Below are 16,284 nucleotides of genomic sequence, written 5' to 3' on the forward strand. Positions count from 1 at the left end.
AGAGAGAGACGGAGAAGAAAGAGTGAGTTAGTGACATGAATGACTGGTATACATTAACACGCACATTTTATTGTGTTATCGTTTCTATAGTAACAGCTCATTCACATGGACTTACACAAAAGAAACTCGACATCAACTGAGATTAATAAAGATGTAAAAAAAAAACATGGTGGTGTTGAACAACGAAAAATGCATCGTCAATCATGTGGTGGTGTGTTTTGGTACGAGACATTTATTTATTTATTTGTTTGTTTGTTTGTTTGTTTGTTTAAGGAAGGAGTCTCCAGTGTCAGTGCTTTGTAACAGTCAGAGAGTTAGAGATGAGACAGACAGACAGACAGAGATGAGAGAGAGAGAGAGAGTGTGTGTGAGTTTGAGAGAGTGAGAAATGACAGAGAGAGAGTGAGAGAGTGTGAGAGGGAGAGATGAGGGACAAAGTGAGAGATGAGAGAGTGTGAGAGAGTGAAAGATGAGAGAGAGTGTGAGAGGGAGAGATGAGAGACAGAAAGTGAGAGAGTGAGAGATGAGAGAGAGAGAGAGAGAGAGAGAGAGAGATGACAGAGTGGGAGAGCGTGAGAGATGAGAGAGAGAGAGAGTTAGAGATGAGAGAGAGTGAGAGATGAGAGAGAGAGAGAGTTAGAGATGAGAGAGTGAGAGATGAGAGAGAGAGTGAGAGATGAGAGAGAGAGAGAGTTAGAGATGAGAGAGAGTGAGAGATGAGAGAGAGAGAGTGAGAGATGAGAGAGAGAGAGTTAGAGATGAGAGAGTGAGAGATGAGAGAGTGAGAGATGAGAGAGAGAGAGTTAGAGATGAGAGAGTGAGAGATGAGAGAGAGAGATGAGAGAGAGTTAGAGATGAGAGAGAGTGAGAGATGAGAGAGAGAGAGTGAGAGATGAGAGAGAGAGAGAGATGAGAGAGTGAGAGATGAGAGATGAGAGAGAGAGAGAGTGAGAGATGAGAGAGAGAGAGTTAGAGACGAGAGAGTGAGAGATGAGAGATGAGAGAGAGAGAGTGAGAGATGAGAGAGAGAGAGTTAGAGATGAGAGAGTGAGAGATGAGAGAGAGAGAGTGAGAGATGAGAGAGAGAGTTAGAGATGAGAGAGTGAGAGATGAGAGAGAGAGTGAGAGATGAGAGAGAGAGAGTTAGAGATGAGAGAGTGAGACATGAGAGAGAGAGTTAGAGATGAGAGAGTGAGAGATGAGAGAGAGAGTGAGAGATGAGAGATGAGAGATGAGAGATGAGAGATGAGAGAGAGAGAGTTAGAGATGAGAGAGTGAGAGAGTGAGAGATTAGAGATGAGAGAGAGAGAGTGAGAGATGAGAGAGAGAGTTAGAGATGAGAGAGTGAGAGATGAGAGATGAGAGAGAGAGAGTGAGAGATGAGAGAGAGAGAGAGATGAGAGAGTGAGAGATGAGAGAGAGAGTTAGAGATGAGAGAGAGAGTGAGAGATGAGAGAGAGAGTTAGAGATGAGAGAGAGAGTGAGAGATAAGAGAGAGAGTTAGAGATGAGAGATGAGAGAGAGAGAGTGAGAGATGAGAGAGAGAGAGAGAGAGAGATGAGAGAGTGAGAGATGAGAGAGAGAGTTAGAGATGAGAGAGAGAGTGAGAGATGAGAGAGAGAGTTAGAGATGAGAGAGAGAGTGAGAGATGAGAGAGAGAGTGAGAGATGAGAGAGAGAGTTAGAGATGAGAGAGAGAGTGAGAGATGAGAGAGTGAGAGATGAGAGAGGAGAGAGAGAGAGTGAGAGATGAGAGAGAGAGAGAGATGAGAGAGTGAGAGATCAGAGAGAGAGTTAGAGATGAGAGAGAGAGTGAGAGATGAGAGAGAGTGTGAGAGATGAGAGAGAGAGTGAGAGATGAGAGAGAGAGAGTGAGAGATGAGAGATGAGAGAGAGAGAGAGTGAGAGATGAGAGAGAGATGAGAGAGTGAGAGATGAGAGAGAGAGTTAGAGATGAGAGAGAGAGTGAGAGATGAGAGAGAGAGTTAGAGATGAGAGAGAGAGTGAGAGATGAGAGAGAGAGTGAGAGATGAGAGAGTGAGAGATGAGAGAGAGAGTTAGAGATGAGAGAGAGAGTGAGAGATGAGAGAGAGAGTGAGAGATGAGAGAGAGAGAGTTAGAGATGAGAGAGAGAGTGAGAGATCAGAGAAAGTGAGAGATGAGAGAGAGAGTGAGAGATCAGAGAAAGTGAGAGATGAGAGAGAGAGTGAGAGATGAGAGAGAGAGTGAGAGATCAGAGAAAGTGAGAGATGAGAGAGAGAGTGAGAGATCAGAGAAAGTGAGAGATGAGAGAGAGAGTGAGAGATGAGAGAGAGAGAGGGAGAGAGAAGGAGAGGCTGATGAAGAAGAAGTGAGAAAAGGAAGTAACTCGTCCTCATGGTACGTTCCACAGGAATGAATCTAAACTATAAACAGTTAAAATGTCACGTGTCGCTTAAACGCTCTTGTATAAGCACAGTAACACACTCCAGACTCTTTTCCTATAATAAAAATCATCTTTAATAATAATAATAATAATAATAATAATAATAATAATAATAATAATAATAATAATAATAATAATAATAATAATCCACTCAGCGTAGCGCCGTATCACACCACCCTCACATGTGATACACACACTGGAGCACGCTACACCTGACCTTACATAACACACTCAAATCTCATCTCAATGTCAATATCGGTATCTATTTAAACTCTAATTAGAAACGCTTATTATATATAGTTATTATTAGCTTATATTATATATATATATATATTATATATAATTATTATTAGCTAACTATAATTACATCACGTATCACACACACACACTGTACTCTACTGCGCTGCTATGGGCTGCGTGATAAAGCACACAGGAAACGTATTTACTGTGTTCACCGTCCACAACGACCACCGACAGTGCTTCCAGTGTGTGTGTGTGTGTGTGTGTGTGTGTGTGTGTGTGTGTTTAAGGGAGGTGCTAAGGATGATACATGGAGTCTCCTCTGAACGGTTTCCTCAGTCATTTGTTTTCATACAGCAGTGTGTTCAGCACTCTGCCTCCCCCTCATCCTCACCACATCTCTCTCCGGATACACAGCAGAAACATCCGGGAAGAATTCATGCCAATCATCATCATCATCATCATCATTTTACTGAATGACTGAGAAAATTCATAATAATACATAGAATCTTTTTTTGTATTTTATTTGATGTTTTTTATTCTCTTGCTCGCCTTTGGGAAACACTCACACCTAGGGACAATTTAGCATCATGGACATGGAGTTAGGAGGCGGGAGGAAACCGGAGAACCGGGAGGAACCTCACATGGACGTAGAAAGGACGTGTGAGGATACAGGCAGTACAGTGACCTGAAATTGGACCACCTGAGAAACTATACACACATTTTGTTTCATTTTTTTATTCCAAGTGTCTATAAACACGTACGATCTTAACTCCGTGTTCACTCTGCAGTAATGATTCAGTATTGACTTTAACTTTATGGCTTTCAGTAAAAATCCGGTATAATACACACACTTTAACAAACGAATTGTTTTTATTTTAATAGCTACTGGAATGAAATTGGGAGTTTATGGTCATTTGGATGAACACTACTGTAATGGTAATGATATCATTTATATCTTACAGGTAAAGCAATACACACACACACACACACACACACACAGCTTCGGGAAGAATGAAAGGTTTCTGTTTTAGTTTTAAAGAAACAACTTGTGTAACAAATGATGCTGTTCTATAGCTGTAGTAAAGTTGGATAATTGGTCCTTTTGGTCTTTTTCTGGCTCAGAAGTACACACACATACAGACACACACACACACACACACAAATGCATACACACTTTCTCTTACTTAAATCCCTGCATCTCTGCTCTCTTGCTGCGCTTTGGTAAACACACTGCATTCGTCGTCCATCACACACACACACACACACACACACACATTCTGGTCCATTACAGCTATGGCTCCTCAGAATATGTGAGACACTGCTTTATCTGCTTTCCAGGGAGGGAGAATCAACATGCTGTGTGTGTGTGTGTGTGTGGTTTAGTTTCAAAAAACCAAAGAAACCAAACATGTCATGTCATGCATTGCTCAGTTGTGAACAAAAATATTGGCACCCTCCTCTATTAAGTACACCACATCATAAACAGATCACATAATGGAGCAGTAAAGCGGTTGTCAAAGCGGGACTTACGACTCGGCCCGTGGATCTTGACGGGCTCGTTGCTGCTGACAAGTGTGTGTGAGCACTGCTGACACACACACTTCTTCCCGCAGAAGGTCACCCTGTCTCCGATGGGGAACGGCTTCCTGTGACACAGCGAGATGGAGAATGTTGGGGCCGTGTACACACACACACACACACACACACAGCGGGACATGAGTTAACCGATGTTTCCTCAAGGTCATACTTTGGTGCTAAGAAATGAACATCTTAAACATTCTGAAAATTCAGAGTTCGGAGACGAAAGGGTTTGAACCGTGAACAAATCTGAAAATCTGACAAATAAACACTGTGTTATTTCTGGTGGAAGGTCAGTGCAGCGAGTGTGACGCTGGAGCGGCGTAATCCGATTAATCCAACACCATGACAGAGCAAAGCAAGGGCAAAGACATCAGTCAGCAACTTCCCTGAGTGATATCTCATCATATATCTTCATATCATTTCCTTCTGAGTGATTCTGATTGGTGTTGATTCATTTCCATCATCTCACGGAAAGCGTTCTTGAAACTGTCGGTTCTTCAGCAACAGCAGCAGCTCAACCCTGACAGTCGCTCCGGCTTTACTGATACTGACTTTACTGATACTGACTTTATTGATACTGACTTTACTGATACTGACTTTACTGATACTGACTTTACTGATACTGACTTTATTGATACTGATTTTACTGATATTGACTTTATTGATACTGACTTTATTGATACTGACTTTACTGATACTGACTTTATTGATACTGACTTTACTGATACTGACTTTACTGATACTGACTTTACTGATACTGACTTTATTGATACTGATTTTACTGATATTGACTTTATTGATACTGACTTTATTGATACTGATTTTACTGATACTGACTTTAGTGATACTGACTTTATTGATACTGACTTTATTGATACTGATTTTACTGATACTGACTTTATTGATACTGACTTTATTGATACTGACTTTTTTGATACTGATTTTACTGATACTGACTTTATTGATACTGATTTTACTGATACTGACTTTATTGATACTGACTTTATTGATACTGATTTTACTGATACTGACTTTATTGATACTGACTTTATTGATACTGATTTTACTGATACTGACTTTACTGATACTGACTTTACTGATACTGACTTTACTAATACTGACTTTACTGATACTGACTTTATTGATACTGATTTTATTGATACTGACTTTACTGATACTGACTTTATTGATACTGATTTTATTGATACTGATTTTACTGATACTGACTTTATTCATACTTGGTGATGTGGGCAGGTCTTCTGTTGGGAGATTTATGGAAGGAGTCTCCAGTGTCAGTAACTTTTCCATCATGAGAAAAGTCTTCAGGAGAGAAGAGAGAGAAGAGTTGATATTTTCTGGTTTTACGGTTAACAGGAGAAGTTGAGTTTTTGTCTCGTTAATCTCAAGAGCAAATAAATAGAGGGTGGTGAGGGCAGGACTGTTTATTGCTGCTGTAACATAAGCGAGAACAGGAACTACCACACCACAACATAATGGCTAACCATAAAGTCTGACATGTCGATCTAAAGAAAATCTCTGCTGCAGTTTACTGTTAAATAAATCACTACATACTACAGTATACTACAAATAACACGTCACACATCTCACTTCTTATTTTTAGTTTTTTCTAGCTTGTTAAATGTAGTTCATTTAGTCTATATCTGACAAAATATTCATGAATTAAATAATTTAATAAATGACAAATTCGAATCGTCAGCAAACTGCTGGATGCATCCTCATCCTCATCCTCATGTTTTATATCTTCAACATTCCCAAAATATCCCGACAGAAGGACGTTATTCCTACCCGTGTGTTTGGTTTAAACATCACTGATGTTTCCAAATTCTGAGGGCTCATATATATTCCCAGTTAATAACTGTCTCATCATTTGGTTTAGTAAATAGAGATTAAAAGATTAAAAATGAACCGAATGACCTTTTTTTCTAGCATCTGAGCCATGTGTGTAACTAAAGAGGCTTCTGCGGCAGCGAATTAGGCCGAGGTTAATTACTTTATACCGACGTTGGGAAGATGGCGGAGATTAATTCTGGCTGAAGTCGGATTTTCGTGCTTCATTAAAGATTTCAGGCTGCAGCTGGACAGAGAGCGTAATTGAGATGCTAATCATTAAACGTACGATTTAAAAGCCTGTGACAGTAATGAGTAGCGCCAGTGTTGCATAAATCTGTGAACTCTGTTTAGACAAAAAGAGGGAAGAACTTCACTTTATGGAAAATCTGTCGTGTTGTAATGTGGGTTTTCCGCACCACTCCAGAGATTTCTGGAGTCTTCAATTCAGTCTGTATAGAAAACGAATGCTCTTTTTTTTTTTCTTTTTAAACAATTGCTTTTAATATTCAATTTGATTTATTTGTACAGCAGTTTTCACAATGGACATTGTCTCAAAGCGGCTTTATAGAAGTATAGAAACAGAATAAAAATGACAAAGTTTAAAGTTAAGTTACTATTTATCCCTAACATTTATCCCTAATGAGCAAGCCTGAGGCGACGGTGGCGAGAAAACAAAACTCCCTGAGATGATATGAGGAAGAAACCTCGAGAGGAACCAGGCTCAGAAGGGAACCTCCTCCTCATTTGGGTGACACTGGACAGTAAATAATGTAAATGTAAATAATGTCCTTTCTACAACAGTTTATAGTCATGAAGAATTGTGCAACCAAGAGCTCCTGAGGAACTAATAGGTCAGTGTAGTTTCTGAGTTCATTATAGACTTTCTGTCGAAATCATTAATTGTTCATCGATGAAGACCTGCAGCTGACCGCTGCAACATACAGCGTGATAGTCTCCAAATGTTTCTATCCCCCGCAGTCCCATGGGTCAGATATAATCTGTTACATTTCGGTATAATATTGATCAGTAAAAGTCCTCACAATAAAAAGATCCTTTCATGTAAACACGAGCTACAGAACTGTGTAAGAACTCAAACATGCTTTTATAAAACGATTCCTGACAAAAGCATTGAAGATCTCCTTCAGGCTCTCCTTTTTAAGGATCTAAGCCGTCCCCCCTGTTGGGAGCTCCAGGCTACGACAGCAGAGCTCAGTCCTCGTCCAGAAGGATAAAGAAGGACACACACACACACACACACACACAGCTCCTAGTTTAATAAGAGTGCAGTGTAAAGCTGACCACATGGATGATGTAGTATACAGAACAGGTTAGGACACTGAGGTCATTTATCTCATCATCTAATCGTTTATCCTGATTATGTAACCTGTAATGATCTGATTAGAGATGGACAGATCAAGTGATCTTGGGAATTTTTTTCTTTCCAGTGGATGAGATGTCAGGCTACCAAAAAAGATTCAGTTTGTTAAAGTGAACATCGTGTCACTGCACACTGACTTCCTGCATTCACACATTCATCACTAGGACCTTCCTGGTCAGGGCCACAACTCAGCTACAAGTTTGTTCATATTTTTGGAATAAAAACACAAGATTAGGAGTAAATAAAGACTCTGTGATCAATCTATAGTCTATTCTTTAACCCTTAAAATCTTTCCGGTTTAGGCCACGCCCACTCCAAATACAGCCACAGTGTCCCTGAGCTACATAAAATAATTATTTTCTTTTTTTTTTTAAGTAAAAATTGTTTTTATTATAGCACAATGATGAACAGCAGCATCATAATTACCTGCACATATTATTATTATTATTATTATTCACTTGAATAAAGTTTTTGCTTTTACTTTTATTTATTTATTTTTTAAAATTTTATTTTATTTTATTTCTATTTGTACATTACTATTATTATTTTAAGTACACTCTATTTACACTATCAAGTCTTTTCTAAGAATATTTCTATTTTATTATCCTTTTTTTTCGCTCCTGAGTGAACCTGCAGAAAAATGTTTGATTTTTAATAATTGATCTTCTCCTGTTTTCGCTTGTTTTCAATTTTTTCATTAAAGTCTAAAAGGCAATTTAGTTTAATGCTCGTTCAATAAAAATGTCTGTCTTTCGTAGGGTCTGTGTGCCTTATGATTAACTTCAGGTCTGCTTACAAGCACAACATAAAAAATCGGCAGTAAAGATTTTTACAGTTTTGCAAGACATTTATTTTTTAGAAAAACATGTCTGGATCGTGACGCCGCTGGTCTCTGTACCGTCTATTGATTTATTGGCTAACATTGTCTAGTCTATCAGTTTATATTAAATACTTATTGACTTTTCATATGCATCTTTCAAAGCAAAAGTTTTCACAACAGCTAAAACAATTAAAGTGAAGTGTGCGTTTTTACGTTTTTTTTCCCCTTTACTGCCTCCGTCTAAACCTCAAAAACTCTATTAATCCAAAATGAAACATTCTTTTCAGCTCTCTCTGACATTTTAAATAACCTCACCACTGCGGCACTCTAGCCGCCAGTGTGTGTGTGTGTGTGTGTGTGTGTGTGTGTGTTCATGTATTTGTGAAGACAAAATAGGTTCAAATGGGAACAGAATTTTAAAAAATTTTCTAAAAATTTCTTTCTGGTCACTGAGATTAAGATTAGGATTACGCTGTGGACATAAGAGTTATTATTAAAAATATTTACATTTTGAATTAAAATACCTCAGAGAGTTTCATCTCTGAGCTGTGTGTGTGTGTGTGTGTACGTAATCTGAAATGCATCAGTTCAGATCAATAGACTATCAGTTGGAATCTCCTGTTAATTATAAAGCTCTTTTATGGGTGTCAGTGTGTGTTTGTGTGTGTGGTTTAGACCTCCACACTCGTTCCGAGCTCCAGAACGGCGTGAAGCTGTAGTGCAGGTTCCTGACGCTGAGATTCAGCCCTGCAGCTGAGGACTGCCCTAGATTGTTTAGCTGTTGTGATGAAATGTGACACCGTTTTACTCTTCAGTTAGCCGTTTAAAGGTGAACGCAAACACAAGCTGTGCCTCAGGGACGCTTTACAGGTTGGCTGTGAAAAATAAAAAAAAATTCCCATCCCTCATCCTCAACCTCGATTCCATGGTCAGCAGACCAGATGGACTTTATGATTAGTTACATGAAAAAGCACAGGAATGGGGATTACAGCGAGGGGAAGACGGGATGGGTAACAGAACCAGACCTGCTTCTGGGATGCTCTAGATATTCAGTGATATTCAGTTTATAGATTATAATCACCTGATCACTTGATCACATGATCTCAAACCAGCTGAACATGTCTGGGAGAATTCGGAGCATATTCTCCACCAACTGAAGGAATATCTTTTAGATGAAAATCTTGATCAAGGTTTTCTAGATCTAGGTCTTCTGCTGACCGAACGCCTCACTAACACACTTATCACCTGCCTGAATATTTACATTCTATATACAGTATACACGTGTGTATATGTCCAGGCCCTTCAGGATTTCACGATGGCTGAAATAAAAGCAAGATTTAAAGCAAAAACATGTGATATATGGAGGAGGAGCTTGCAGTTGTTAAACACGGCCACAGGTTTTCCACAGATTCGAGATGCCGCGTGACATCGTCGAGAAACACGCATCCAGCCCTTTACCTTTCCCGTGTGAACATGATTACAGCTCTCATAGAACATCATTACATACGTGTCTCACTGGGAGAAGAATCCTGTGATTGTGATTCCACCAAAAAGAAGAAGAAGAAAAAAAAAAGAAAACTCCAGCATTTTTGGCTGCAACAATCATAAAAACACTCCTTTTGGGCCCGATATATATGTATATGTTTATATATAGAACATGGCTCTTGAACGTGTTTCCTACATGATGGACAGATGTGCTGTAAAGTGTTTGGTACCTGCAGATGGTGCAGACGAAGCACTTGGGATGGTACGCCCTGTTCAGAGCAGACACCACCTCCCCGCTGATGAATTCACCACAGCTGTCACATTTAGTGCCATAAAGCCGCTGGTAGTCCTCGGTGCAGATGTACTCACCGGCCTGCTGGAAGAATCCAGAACAGGCGAGGTCACAGCCGCACACTGCGGAAAAAACAACACGGAAAATTTCAACACGCAATTCTTTACAAACAAAAAGAAGCAACTTAATGAATTAAGCATTAATACTACGTTAATATTAAGTTTGTCCCCTGAGGGAAACGTAGAAAAGTGTTCATCTTCGCTAAGTAGCTAACGATTGTATCATATAACCTGCTTAAGCATTTAACAGCTATCTAGCTAGCTAGCTAGCCAAGCTGCCTAAATTGTACGGCTTCAACAAAACTAAAATCATGAAACTTGCTATCTAACACTACACACTGCTGCTAGGTTACATTCTCACTGATTAGCTAGCTAATTTTACTCTATTGATTTTACATGATCATGAAGGGACGTGTACAGTACGCCTTCAATTCCTCTCTCATGTGTTGTGTGTATGTCCAGTCATTGCAGGCTAGTCCAGTGCTTAGCATCATGTAGCATCTGACACACGGAGCTTCTAGAGTTACGCAATCAGAAAGAGTTAGCTTAGCTGTATAGCCTGTCAATCCGTAATAATAAATGGAGAACCTTTCAGTGTCGATCTGAATAAAATTCTTCAGTCAGATTAGAATCAAGTAGCATCAGGCTGCTAGTGATGAAGAAGCCTGTCATGATATTAATACTACTGTATCATTCTCACACACAATATATCATATTAAGAAATAGCACAAGGAGCTCATATGATGCCAAATACTTCCCGGAATATCAGACATTTGTTTTTTTCTGATCGCATTCAAGATCTCAGACAAATTTAAAGTTTTAAAGAGTGTGAGATGGAGACATTGTGTTGAAGAATGAAATACGCACTGTATGGTGAAACACGAGGACGATATCGTAGCTAATTGTTGGCTGTCTCTAAGAAGAAAGAGTCATTAGAGCAATAAAGAACCGAGGATCCGGCTTCATTAACTTTTAATAGAAATCTTCTTACTGTACTGCACTTTTGATTATAATTATAAAGTGTGAAAATGTCATTAGACAACAATAAAGAGGGAGAAGATAACTTCCAATTCCCATAGGTCCACTGTGTTGGAAATCATCACACACTCATGTTCCTCTGCTCCTCTGCTCCCACTTTTTCCTTCCGACGTCGTTTCTTCCATCACACTGACGAGCTGCTGCATGCACGGTCCCTCAGGGCACTGAAGAACACGCCACTATGTATGTGTGTGTGTGTGTGTATGAAAGAATAAAACGTTTTGACTAAATAAATAATCTGAAAAGCTAAAAGTGCCAAAATATTTTCTTTCGGAAGTGTACATATGACATTTATACCATTTCCAGCAATTAGCTACAGTAGTGGAAGGTCCCTAGAAAGCTAATAAAACCTGTGTGTGTGTGTGTGTGTGTGTGTAGAGGTCAAGCTGCTCTCGTTTCCATCTTTCCCACAGCCTGAGCAGCCGAACATCATTACAGCGTAACTGACACCCTGCGTTTACTGTATGCAGACATTTGTACAGTAATAAAACCCTAAAAATATCTATACTGTGTGTGGCTGAATAAAACCCTACCGCTGATGTAAAAATGACATCATCAGTCTCCTATCTAAAGTCATTCACGACTCTGTGGACTGTAAATCACGGCTTTGTTTCTCTCCATAGAGTTATTATCGCAAAATAGGAACTGCGAGCAGGAAGCGATAATAAATAGTGGTCCATTAGGGCAGGAATCACGCTGTCCGAAGCTTCACTGTATAAACATTTTCAGTAGAGGAGGATCCGTGGAGAGGACGATTAATGACACGGTTGCTGGTGTTATGATTTTTTACACCAAACTGAGGCAGTTTAATAGGATTTAGCATCTTCTTTAACCCGTTTTATTAGTTCACTGTGCTCCATCAGAATGGAAATGGACTTACAGGATGTTTTCAAGAACCAAATGATGTTCAGGCTGATATAAAATGAGTCAGGACTCTGTTGGCTTTCAGTGTGTTTCGGACGTGTGTTTTTCTCTCTGTTGGATAACCTTAGCCAGAGTTTTAGTGGCTGAACATCAACTTGAGCTGTTTTTTAGATGAACAAGTACTTGGAGTACCTCAGAGAGCAGAAATGGGGTTGATATCACCAAATAGAAACATATGTGTGGTAAAAAAAAAATAAAATAACCACTCTTGCTTTTTTGGATCTTTTCTATGAATATGTATTGCGCCTAGGAGGCTAGGAGAAAAACAGAAGTACTTATGAAACACTACAAATTCCTGAGTGCCTAATTTTCATATGAGCTTCATATTAATCACCACTGTGGATTGAGACATGACAAAGACATTCAATCGGGAGAAATAACATTTTCTTTCTTTACACAAGATATTTTATGATATCCAGATAAATGTATTTAAGATATTTTCAAATGTAAAGAGTCCATTCTTGTGCATGTGATTTATTTCTATAATAAACTGTTCCATTACTGCCCTGTTTTCTAAAAACATCTGTGCGACACACCCTTACTCTGTGCCAGCTTTCAGTACAGTAGTCATTCACTACACACACACGCACACACACACACGCGCTAAAAGACACTGTGCCAGCCGAGTCACCGCAGAGAAAAGGCTTTCAACTCCCTGTGCAGACATCTGCACGCCCCACAGTTTAGCCTCGCTTTCCGGTGCCATGCATAATTCAACAGCTCCATAAATAAATGCGTGTGTGTGTGTTCATGTGCTTCTCTATCGGACTGATCTGAGCCAGGGAGTGCATCGGAAGGCGTGTAGAAAACATGTGTGTGTTTGTGTGTTCGCGGTCAATTACCTATTTTATCAACAGCCAACAGACACAATTAAAATTCAGCACAGCAGGATGGACGGGTCAGCCCTCCTCTCCTCCCCGGCCTTTCTTTGTTAATGACATGCAGTACAATTACTTTTATCACTTCTCTCGCTCAGTGTGTGAGTGTGTGTGTGTTTGTGTGTGTGTGTGTGTGTGTGTGTGAGAGAGAGAGAGAGAGAGAGAGAACATGTTTTAATATCTTTTTGGGGGAGCTACTAACAGTTTGGACCGTCTGAGAACATTTGGACTTTTTAACAAAAAATGAAAAGCAAAACAGTTTCCTTTCGGTTACCGTGGTTACTGTTAGAGTTGTAGCATAGCATTACTTCGCTATTATTATTGTTATATTGGTGAAAGGTCCTCACGAGGATGGTATGTGTGTGTGTGTGGTGTATGTGCAGATTTTTATACACCGATGAGGACCAAATGTTACCACAAGGACAGGAATATTTGATAGTTCTGACTATATGGAGATGTTTTATAGGTCCCAATAAATCGAAACAGCTTTGTTCTTTTATGAGCATTTATAACACACACACACACACACACACACAGATTTCTTTTTCATCACTGAGGATAAGATTTAGGTGTTGAACAGCATTAATTCGATATAACTGTAATCACGTCAGTGGAAGGTCTTCAAAAGGATAGTAAGACGTGTGTGTGTGTGTGTGTTTGTGTGTGTGTGGGAGGATGGGTGTGTGTCAGAAAGTCTGATAGAGATAAAAACAGAAAGAATTAAAATGTGTTGTTATATCAGCCTGCTAAGGCCTGCACATGTACACACACACACACACGCGTGTCTTACTATCCTTGTGAGAACATACAGAACGTACCCACACTCACCAAAAACACACACACACACGCGTCTTACTATCCTTGTGAGAACATACAGAACGCACACACACTCAACAAACACACACACACACACACGTGTCTTACTATCCTTGTGAGAACATACAGAACGCACACACACTCAACAAACACACACACACACACACGTGTCTTACTATCCTTGTGAGAACATACAGAACGCACACACACTCAACAAACACACACACACACACGTGTCTTACTATCCTTGTGAGAACATACAGAACGCACACACACTCAACAAACACACACACACACACGTGTCTTACTATCCTTGTGAGAACATACAGAACGCACACACACTCAACAAACACACACACACACACACGTGTCTTACTATCCTTGTGAGAACATACAGAACGCACACACACTCAACAAACACACACACACACACACACACGTGTCTTACTATCCTTGTGAGAACATACAGAACGTACCCACACTCACCAAAAACACACACACACAAACTCTCTCTCTCTCTCTCTCTCTCCGTCTCTCTCTCTCACACACACACACACACGTGTCTTACTATCCTTGTGAGAACATACAGAACGCACACACACTCAACAAACACACACACACACGCGCGTCTTACTATCCTTGTGAGAACATAGAGAACATACCCACACTCACCAAACACACACACACACAAACTCTCTCTCTCTCTCTCTCTCTCTCTCTCCGTCTCTCTCTCTCTCACACACACACACACACAGCGAAGTGCCTTGAACTCACCTGATGTTGCAATTACGACTTCCCAACTCGAAAATATAAACTTCCCAGGAGTCAAACACACACTGAGCTTTGATTCACACAGAGCACAAAACAATAAAAATGTGTATTTTCAATCCGAGTGACGTTTTCCTGTGCTTTCATGGCAGAGTTTTATGTTTCTGCAGCTAATCCTGGGTCACTGAACGAGTTAGCGATTAGCACGATACATCAGAGGCTAATTAAACATTTATAACTCAGCGCTTCAGGCTGCCACTGGACAGCAATATACTTCGCTCATTAAGATGAAAGGTGTGTGGTGTGTTTAGTACACATTCTGAGCGCAGGCATGTAAAACCATTCAGACGTGTAAAGTGTCTTGTGATGTGTTGAACACGGCGTCGGAATCGATAGCTTGTGCAGTGAGAGAGCAGAATAATGGAGCTGAATACAAAACACAGCTACTACTCTCTCTCTCTCTCTGTGTGTTTGTGTGTCTGTGAGAGTAACGGATGACCAAAAGGATCTGCTCAAGTGGGACAGAAGGACGTCTCTGAGTGCGGTCGGAGGTGATAAAACACTGATGAGAAGGAAAATTCACTCAGCTCAGGAAAAAACATGCGCATGCTCGTGACTGTAAATTATAAACTTACAAATAATAACAGTATAAAAGAACAAAAATAAACCAAAAAAACCCACTCAGTTTTCCTCACAGAGACCAGCCACAAGTGTCCTCAAGGTCAAACCTGTCAGATATTCCTTTCCTCATAGCGACATCTGGTCCACAAAAAGATTTAAAAACATGTCCAACACACACACACACACACACCTAAAATGCACTTTATTTTGCTTTTGTCAGCAGGAATCAAATACCACGCTGACATTTCAACAACCTGGCGACGCAAATGATATTGAGTGTGTGAGCTACGAGGCTAATTCCTGTCACAGTTCTCAGAGGAGAACACGACCGATCCTGGTATTCTGCTCAAAAGCTACAACAGGAACAAAACTTTAGAATCCGTTAAAGATGCAGTAGCTGATTTTCATCCTTACTTGTATAAATAACCTGCCTCCTGGTGGTCCAGCGGCAGGATCCCGTGCTTTCATTGCCACGGCCCGGGTTCGATTCCTGGGCAGGGCGCTAACCCAGCCACTGAAGCGTTTACTCTCAATGCTGGTCCCAAGCCTAAATGGGAGGGTTGTGTCAGGAAGGGTGTGTGGCAAATCGAAACATGCGGACCAAACGATCTGCTGTGGCGACCCTGAACAGGGACCACCCGAAAGAACAACAATTTGTATAAATAACCTGGAAAATATGTAGAATTTGATTTGGTTTAAACCATGAACCTTGAAAAACTGTAGGTCATGATGACCTGCTTTTGTTTTTTAACAGACATGCCCCCAGGACCGCTCACATTTTCACTCCGCCCCCATGTCTGTAAGTTTAAATAAAAATCGGTAAGAAATCGGTAAGAGCGCAGAGCAGCCAGATAACACTCATGTTAGAAATAAATAAATAAATAAAAAATAATAAAAAATAATAAAATAAAAAAATAAAAGTTCAATAAAACCAGATGCAGTGATTTTAATAAATGTTTAATAAATAAACAGCCAACGAGGTCACTAGTGGCCATAGTTCACCATCGTAAGTTCTAAGGGGTGGAGTTTTGTGTATATGGGAGGAAAAAGGAGGGAATAAATAAATGCCTAATCTAAATATAATTTATCATTTGTATTTATAAAAT

General features: G+C 39.9%; 1 protein-coding gene across 8 annotated transcripts in view; it reads right to left on the bottom strand.

The window, feature by feature from the left end:
- The window catches only part of LOC131368969 (actin-binding LIM protein 3-like), a 59,024-nt gene that overhangs the window by 22,638 nt on the left and 20,102 nt on the right, over positions 1-16,284 (bottom strand). For all 8 annotated transcript variants that reach the window (XR_009207225.1, XM_058415252.1, XM_058415248.1 and 5 more), the window contains exons 3-4: positions 10,013-10,196; positions 4,198-4,313 (exon numbers count right to left, since the gene is read on the bottom strand). Coding sequence is in view for 7 of the 8 variants with exons in the window: in XM_058415252.1 (XP_058271235.1) it covers positions 4,198-4,313; positions 10,013-10,196 (300 nt within the window). In the remaining variant the exon portion in view is untranslated. The remainder of the gene's footprint in view (positions 1-4,197; positions 4,314-10,012; positions 10,197-16,284) is intronic.

This window comes from Hemibagrus wyckioides, linkage group LG18 (assembly GCF_019097595.1).
Source record: "Hemibagrus wyckioides isolate EC202008001 linkage group LG18, SWU_Hwy_1.0, whole genome shotgun sequence".
Taxonomy (NCBI): domain Eukaryota; kingdom Metazoa; phylum Chordata; class Actinopteri; order Siluriformes; family Bagridae; genus Hemibagrus; species Hemibagrus wyckioides.